This window comes from Sciurus carolinensis, chromosome 3 (assembly GCF_902686445.1).
Source record: "Sciurus carolinensis chromosome 3, mSciCar1.2, whole genome shotgun sequence".
NCBI lineage: Eukaryota > Metazoa > Chordata > Mammalia > Rodentia > Sciuridae > Sciurus > Sciurus carolinensis.
Window position 1 is genome coordinate 42,110,461 of NC_062215.1, and position 7,603 is coordinate 42,118,063.

At 54.0% G+C, this 7,603-nt stretch overlaps 1 protein-coding gene across 1 annotated transcript; it reads right to left on the reverse strand.

The window, feature by feature from the left end:
• Nucleotides 1-605: 605 nt before the first annotated feature.
• On the reverse strand, nucleotides 606-7,073 carry Rnf112 (ring finger protein 112). The gene is made up of 14 exons (XM_047545533.1): nucleotides 6,828-7,073; nucleotides 6,627-6,667; nucleotides 5,534-5,819; nucleotides 5,143-5,349; nucleotides 4,868-4,999; nucleotides 4,574-4,678; nucleotides 4,203-4,253; nucleotides 3,822-3,878; nucleotides 3,667-3,741; nucleotides 3,401-3,521; nucleotides 3,118-3,287; nucleotides 2,989-3,042; nucleotides 2,764-2,838; nucleotides 606-2,650 (listed from the first exon to the last, which is right to left on the reverse strand). Exons 1-14 carry the CDS (start codon nucleotides 6,879-6,881, stop codon nucleotides 2,180-2,182), a joined length of 1,899 nt encoding a protein of 632 aa, XP_047401489.1. The 5' UTR covers nucleotides 6,882-7,073; the 3' UTR covers nucleotides 606-2,179.
• Nucleotides 7,074-7,603: the final 530 nt, after the last annotated feature.

The following is a 7,603-nucleotide window of genomic DNA, read 5'->3' on the forward strand; positions in this document are numbered from 1 at the left end:
ACTCATCATATCTCTGCAGAAGCTTTCCCAACTGGGCCAACCTCACTCCATCTGTTCAGAGAACAAGATGTTGACCATGGAACTTCTTCCAGTGCTTCTGGGGGAGGAAAATTCTAGTGCCATAACACCCTCCCTCTGTGAGTCCTCAGAGGCCCTAAGTCCTGAGCCTATCAGCCACAAAGTCTGGGAGACTCAGTAGCTCATGTGTCTATCAGATGATAATGAAAGGACTGAGAGAAGTTCCAGAAAGCCTTTCTCCACAAACATCACACAAAGTCTAGACCCTGTCCCCATTCCTGCTTGTTTCCACCCCTTCTTGTTTCATCTGTCTTTACCCACTTATTCACCATCAAGGCTTTGGAATTTCTCTGTATTATATATTTTGTCCCAAGCCTGTTAACTGCAACTTCAACTGCTGAGCCATCTGTCCCAGACCATATCTTCCACCTCTGCCACCTCTGCAGTTTCCCAGAGCTGCATCTGACCAGTCAGAAAAAGAATCTGAATAGGAGCATCTCAATTTCAGCAGAGCTGATCTTAACAGCATAGCAAGTCTTTTGATGTCTGTGGATATCACCAGCCTGGACTCCAGGATTCCCCTGCTTTTCCATTGGCCAGCTGGGCAGCCTTATCTGAGATGCCCCAGCTCTGAGTTTTCATCTCTGAAATGCAGGGTTTGGATGCAATAACCACTATTGTAATTCTGAGATGGAGAGCTGGAGTTGGGAGAATCAGGCAGGTGAACTCTCAATTGGCTGAGCTCTACAGAATGGGACCTGGGCTCCTCCCTCCTCCAAGGTCTTACCAAAGTCACCCTGCTGTTGCCTCCACTTTGTCCTCTGCTGAGACAGATGCCAATTGACTGCCTATTGACAGGGTCCCAGGAGACTTTTTTCTCAGAAGAGACCCAAGAGGATCAGGACCCTAAGTCCTAGTCACAAACCTATGAAGGTGTGGTCATGCATTTGGCCTTTGGTCTGAGCGCTCCTACCACCACCAGGCAGGGGCCTCTGACACTCATTAGATTGTTTTTGAATTCCAGTGCCCCTTTTCCCATCCACAAGTTTCAGTAATGGAGCTCCTTGGCTCACCTTCTCCTGCCCTGAAGTTCTCCAGGATCTGAATTCTTATTTCAGTAACATACTGGGAAGCTGACATTCAGGTGCACACATTTTATTTTTAACAAAATAAAGGGTCTTGTTCCCAGCAACCTTTACAGCTTAATGGCCAGAAGTCTTCCTAGTAGGACTTTATATACCCCAGGGAGAAGTTTCCCACTCTCAAGTTCCTTGTGGGACCTGATGTTGAGGGAGTTGCAAAGGGATGGAATAAAGTGGTCTCTCACAAGCTTAGGGGATAAAGTACATGTTTAAGGATAGAATCTGAACACTTTGTTTTCCTTTGCAAGACTTTGACAGAATCTCGTATAGACTGATTAGCACAGAATGCAATTGCAGTGTGATTCTTTGGCATTTAATCTATTGTGGTGAGGGCACTCCACAAAGAACACGGGCACTTCTCCACCTGAATAGGCTTCACAAAGGGTACGAGCCCAAGAGAGGCCTGTAGAGAGGGCTGGGTGCAGGCTGCTCAGAATGCACATACAGACATCCAGAGAAGAGGGCAGGCAGACACCTTAATCCAGCTGCAGCAGCTATGGGAAGAGTCCTGGAAGCAATTCTCTCTACTCAGGGGTTTAGGCCTATCTGTTAATCCCTGCCTCTTTGGCTCTGTCCTGCATTCCCTTCTTCTCTCCCAGCCCTTTGTCAGTGCTCCCGCCTCCTGAACATCAAGGTCAATCATCCTGGGGCCTCTCCCATCTAGGAAAGGACAGGAGTAGACTTCTAGGATCAACCTAGAAGTTGCTCAACCTTCCTACAATCCAGAATCATCCAATGAAATAAACAGGAGTCAAGTTTATCTAGGACTAGGAGAACAGCAAACCAGCAATCATAATAATCAGAAACAGGCGCTATGCTCTATTCATTGCCTCTAAATACTGCCTCCTGGTCCTAGGAACCCCTATGCCCAGGTTCCTGGAACCACCCTGAATCCCCAGCTCAGCCAGCTGCCTGGACACTGAGCATTCAACTGGGACAGGATGGTACTTGTGGGGTCATCCCCACTACTTTCTTCCCCCATTTCACATCTATCCTGCCCTTTGACATGTCTTAGGCTGTTACTCTTCCTGGAGAAGGGGCTCTCGGTCCCCCCCCAGTACCCTTTCATCTTCCTCCTTCTCCATACAGCCCACAGTGGCAGCCAGTCCAGCGCCCACACCACCCCCAACCACAGCAGCCCCTGTAGCCCCCACTGCAGCCCCCGCTGCCACCATCCCAGCCTCTGCAGCTAATGCAGCTGCAGCCATGCCTGCACCTACCACGCCCCCTGCTAGGCCCATGAGCCCGGCCCCCACAGCACCCCCCACAGCAGCCAGATGGCCACAGAAGCGCATAGTGTAGGAGTCCATGAAGGCCTTGGCCTTGGCCTGCAGCTCAGCCTCCAGAGCCTCCAAAGTCTGCTCTCTCTCCTTGCACAGTAAGGCCACACCATGGCGGGCCAAGATGGCATCCTTCTGGGTGGAGAGAAGGTTCCGCATGGTGTCAGGCAGGACTCGGAGAGCAGAAAAGATGCGTTTGGTGGCTATATCCTGTGACAGTGGGGAGGAGAAAAAGTGTCCTAACCGGGAGACCCAGGTGCCCCCTCCCCCATGTGGGGCCTGCGGGCCAGACCCCAGCCTCCCCTGCAGGCCCAGGGGCTTACCTGCTGCCTCACATACTCCTCAAATTCCTTCTTGGCAGCTTCCACTTTCCTCAGGTCGTGCAACTGAGCAGCCATCTGTCCATGGGAAAGCCCAAGCTGCCTCCCTCCTTCCTCCTCAGCCAGGGGTGCAACCTGTTTTGTCATCTCCACTCCCAGGGCACGTGAGTCCCCCACCCCTTGCTAATCCTCCCTCATGACCCCCAGCCTACCCATGGGGCTCCATACCTCCTCCGGAGAGCTGAAACCTGGCCCCGTTCTCCCCATCCAGCCTGAGAGGTTCTGCAGAGACACCACCGCTGGGTCAGGGAGAGCAGGGGCCTGTGGAAAGCTGGGGTTTCCAGGGGGTTTTCACACCTTGATCTCCTGAGCTAGCTGCTGCCCCGTGAGCAGGCGTCTGTCCCCCCTGGCCACTGTGCGCCCCTCGCTCCAGTATCCCTGGCAGCGGCTCTTAGCATGTTGGGGAGCTGTGCTCAACACATCAGAAATGTAGGGCTGAAGAAGGTGGCAGAAATCCTCATCTGCATCTGAGGAAGAAATTCCTCATGCTTAGGAGATTGGGGACTTTGCAAGGAGAGAGGTTGGAGCTAGGTAAGCTTGGGAGCAAACTTGGGAGGTCTTTGTCCCTAGGGACACTCACCACCTCCTGGGTTTCCTTGGCCTTTGTTCACCCACTGCCTTCCTGGCTTGGGCAGGAGGTAACAACGGGCTCGTTTCCCTAGAAGCAGCTCCTGGACCTTGGGGTATTTGCTGGACAATCTCTGAGAGAAGGATTGAGGGCAGTCTGAGTCAGAGGGACTGCATTCCACTGTGAGTTCCCTTTCAGGACCCCTAAGGGCCCCCTAAGGGCCCCCTTTTGCCTTTTGTCCTGTTGTGACCACTTCCATCCCCTCCTTTACCACTCACCTGGAGGATGTCACCCATGTGCCCCTGCCCTGCTTTATTGGAGACTGATGAGTCACGAACTAAGAGGTCCAAATGCTGGAAGAAAATACGTCCTTGACACCCATAGCTGGGCATGTTGGGGTCTGGGCTAATGAGTTCAGAAAAGGGGGTCTTACCTGAATTGGCACCATCCCATAGTGCTTGCCCATCACTTCAGCCACATGTACAAACATCTGGAGTGGACACAGAGAACACCAGGTTTGGGCCACTCTGAAAGCTACCATCTGTCTCAGGTCTTCTCATCTCCACTCCCCCCACCCCTGGCTGCACTGCTATAGGAACCAAACTTGCCACTTCCCAGTTCCAGATCCTCCTGCCTCTCCCCGAACCAGGCATCTCATTCTTCACCCCTACCCTCGAACCCATTAGCCTAGTTCAAGTGTCATAAAATCCTAAGCCAGAATGAAAGGGCATTAATTCCCTGTGGTCCGGCCCACTGGCTTTAAGGGCAGTGTGAGAGTGGGATGATACCTCCTGTTGGATATAGGCCTCCCTACCTCCAGATAATCCAGGTCTGTGTCCCTCAGCTCCTGGGAGGTGTTCAGGATCTACAAACAAGGGCACAATAAGATGCAAGGGCCCTGTAGAATGGGTTTGCCTCCAAGTATTCCACGCGTTCCAGCAGGCCTGGGATGGTCTCGTGATTCCACCAGCCTTCAGCTGCCCCCCAGAGACTGTCAGTCCCTCTTTAGAATTACCCATGTTCCTACCTTAACTGATTTGGGAACATATTCCCCTCTCCAGTGGCATGCCCAGAATGTGCAAGGAACAGAGTCATCAAGTCCTGAGAGATGCCCTCAGCTTTGAGGGGGCTGAGCTGGAAAAGGGCATGCAGGGTAAGGATACCTGATCTCAGCACCTCTCTCACCTGGTAGGAGCTCAACATCATGGTGAGAGCGCAGAGCTTGATCCTTGTTTCCCTGCTCAGTTCAGAGCTCATGGCATCCCCTGTGTCCACTAGGAACACAGCCACCTATGCAGGGGGTTGAGGAGGACAAGCTAAGGGTTCAGCTTTGCCTTACTCCTGCATGTCCTTCCCCTGACCCAGTCTTCTAGTCCTCACCTCCAAAGATTTCCTTCTTTACTCCCCTCCTCTTTGTCCATCTCCCTCTCTCTCTTCTCCCCTTTTTCCCTGACCTCCTTCTGCCCTTTCTTCTCTTACCTTTTTCCCTTCTTTCCCCAGCAGGAAGGGGTGGCTCCACATCCATATGCCCCTGGTGAGGCCATTGGCACCCCACCTGAATCCTTGCAAGAAACCCTCTCCTCCTCTGGGCCAGCTGCCCTCACTGGACTCCTGCAGGGAGAGAAGGAAGAGTCATCATTTGGTCCATTCTGTGTCCCCAAAAACTAGGTTCCAGACTCCGCTCCTCACCCAGAGCCAGCCTGGAATCCCCACCTTGCCTCCCTCCACCTCCTGCCTGCCAGCCCTGCGCTCACCAGGCCGGGCAAGCCTCGGAGCAAGTGGTCCAGGAGAGAGGACTTCCCTGAGTGCTGCTCCCCCAGGACAGCAAGGAGGCAGACAGGGGTGTCCCTGGCCAGGGGGTGCTTCAGGCAGCGGTTGATGGCCCCCATCCTAAGGATGAGACCGCCAGAGGCGTTGATGCGCACCAGGAGAAGTGGCTCTGCCCTCACAGCACAGGTCTCCTAGGAAGGGAAAGAAGGGTTTTCTAAGCAATCCTAGTGGGACCCCAAGTCTGGAGTGTATCCAGCTTAAAACTTTGTGCTTCATCCTGATATTCTAAAATAGGGTCAAAGTTACCAATTCTTCTTAGATCTGACCCAGGGGTCTCCATGCTCCCCACCCAACCATGAGGCCCGGTCCCCACACCTGCAGCACAGCGGGTAGAGGTCGCTGTGGCAGGAGCTTCATCTTCTCCCCCAGACTTCGGAGACCCTTCTTCTGCTTGCAGATCTTCCGGCACTCAGGACAGCAGGGTGGCTCACAGCCTGGGACTCGGTGGGTGCTGAAGCATCGAACGCAGAAGTCATGGCCACAGTCCAATGAGATGGGCTCACGAAGTCTCTCCAGACAGATGGAGCAGGCAGGCAGCTCCCGGGGTGCTATGGAATGGGGACCCAGGCCCAGCTCCAACCTGGGAAATGGTGCATGCGACCTGGTGGGGGGCAGGACATGACATTCAAAAGCAGGATATTTATCAGGTACACAGGTTGATAGCTTGGGGTAAAGGTTTCTCTGTGTCACTTCAGTTTCTCTCAGGGCCTCCATGGACTTGTGGAACTGCTCCCAGACAGGCCAAGATCTGCCTGTTTCTTACTCACTTGTATCCCAGTTTCTGACAGCCCCAAAGTGGGAAGAGCAAAAGAGTGGTGAAAGAGCACCCAAGAGTGAGAAAGCCTGAATGGAACCCTGGCTCTGCCAGCTCCCAGCCACACAACTGTGGGTAAGGTCCTTCCCTTCTCTCCACACCCCAATTTCCTAATTATCTCAGTGTACAGGGTAGAAGCCCCAAGTTCATGGGGTGTGGAGATAATCTCCAGGATGATATGTGAGCAGTAGTCTGCTGGGTACCTGGTGCCAACACTCAGGAAAACCCTCTCCACTGGTCTTTTGCAGCAGGGACACCTCAAGGAGGTGCTGACATTAGCAAGCCCCCCAAGAAGTAATAAACTCTACAACCCCCTACTGCTGGGACAGTCAGGAGAGAGTGGCAAGGTGTCCACTGGTGTCCAAGCAGCCCATTCTGCAGTTGAGCAAATGGATCTGGTTCTCAGATTTCTTCCCCTCTCTGAGCTGAGCACCTGCCTCCCCATAGCACCCATCTGCTTTTCCCTGTCCCTCCCCCACTAGGGATAGCCCTGCAGGAGTAGCTGCAAGGTTCCATGCTCCTGGACTGGACATTTCCAGCTGACCTGCCAGGCCCATTGCACCAATCCCTGTCTAGCAGGCCCCCCGTGCTCACCAACTGTTGCTGCTGTTTCCCATGAAGCTCCGTTTTCTCTCCTTGGAGAGAGGGGGAGAAAATTAGAACAGAATACAGACTCCTGTCTTCATTCTGGGTTTCCAGGAGTCCCTCCCCCTCCCTCACCAGGCCCATCCCCCACCCCAGGTGGCTTCTTCCCACCCCCACCCATCTCTCCAGATTTTAGGACAGAAGACTTGCCCGTTTGCCAAGCCGCTGACAAAAGGAAGTGACTGACAAGGTGGGCCTCGGCATGGGAGGCTGAAATGGGAGAGGGTCCAACGCAGAGAGCGGCCCACCGACACCTTCACCGGAGGTAAGGATGGCTTTTCTCCTGGAGGGCTCGCTGGACTGTGGCAGGTAGAGGGTGGGGCAAGGGGATGGTTTCCCCGAGGAGCTGACTCCCTGTCAGAGCTGGAGAATAAATGTGACAGTCCGGAAAGAGGAGGCTGCTGCTGGACTCACCCCAGGGGGAGGAGACAGGGCTGCGGGTACCAGGGCTCTGGAGGAGGGAGGGACAGAGCCCAGCTCAGAATCCCTGGCAGAGGCTGGGATGCAGGCAAGCCGAGGTGGTGAGTCGCCATGGAGACGGAAGGGAAAGATAAGGACAGGGAGGGGGAGGGGGACGGAGAGAGAGAGAAGCCATGTGGGTGCGCTGGCAAAGAAGAAAGGGGCTCTGAGTGAGATCATGGGCCAGCACTGCCCCTAGGACCTGTCGGGGTCCTTCAGGGCCACAGAGCAGGATGCACAGAGATGAACACTGTGGGAAACAGGAGACCCAGCAACTGGAGTGACATAGAGACAGGGAGGCTATTGGTCCATTCATTCGTATGACCTACTTTCATTGAGCACCAACTATGTGCAGAGCTGCATGATGCCACCAAGCTGCATGAGGCTTTGTACATCCCACCACCCTCCTTCAAGGTTATATCACTGATGCACATCCCAGCTGCAGCTTCCTCAGTACCTTTGGACCC

What these genes read in the sequence shown, in the direction of transcription:
- Rnf112 (XM_047545533.1), bottom strand. Translation starts at nt 6,881, where the DNA reads ATGCCGAGGCCCACCTTGTCAGTCACTTCCTTTTGTCAGCGGCTTGGC. An exon ending in TCCGAGGCTTGCCCGGCCTG is followed by an intron (nt 5,000 to 5,142) that starts GTGAGCGCAGGG and finishes CTCTCCCTGCAG; the next exon opens with GAGTCCAGTGAGGGCAGCTG. An exon ending in CAGACCTGGATTATCTGGAG is followed by an intron (nt 3,879 to 4,202) that starts GTAGGGAGGCCT and finishes TGTCCACTCCAG; the next exon opens with ATGTTTGTACATGTGGCTGA.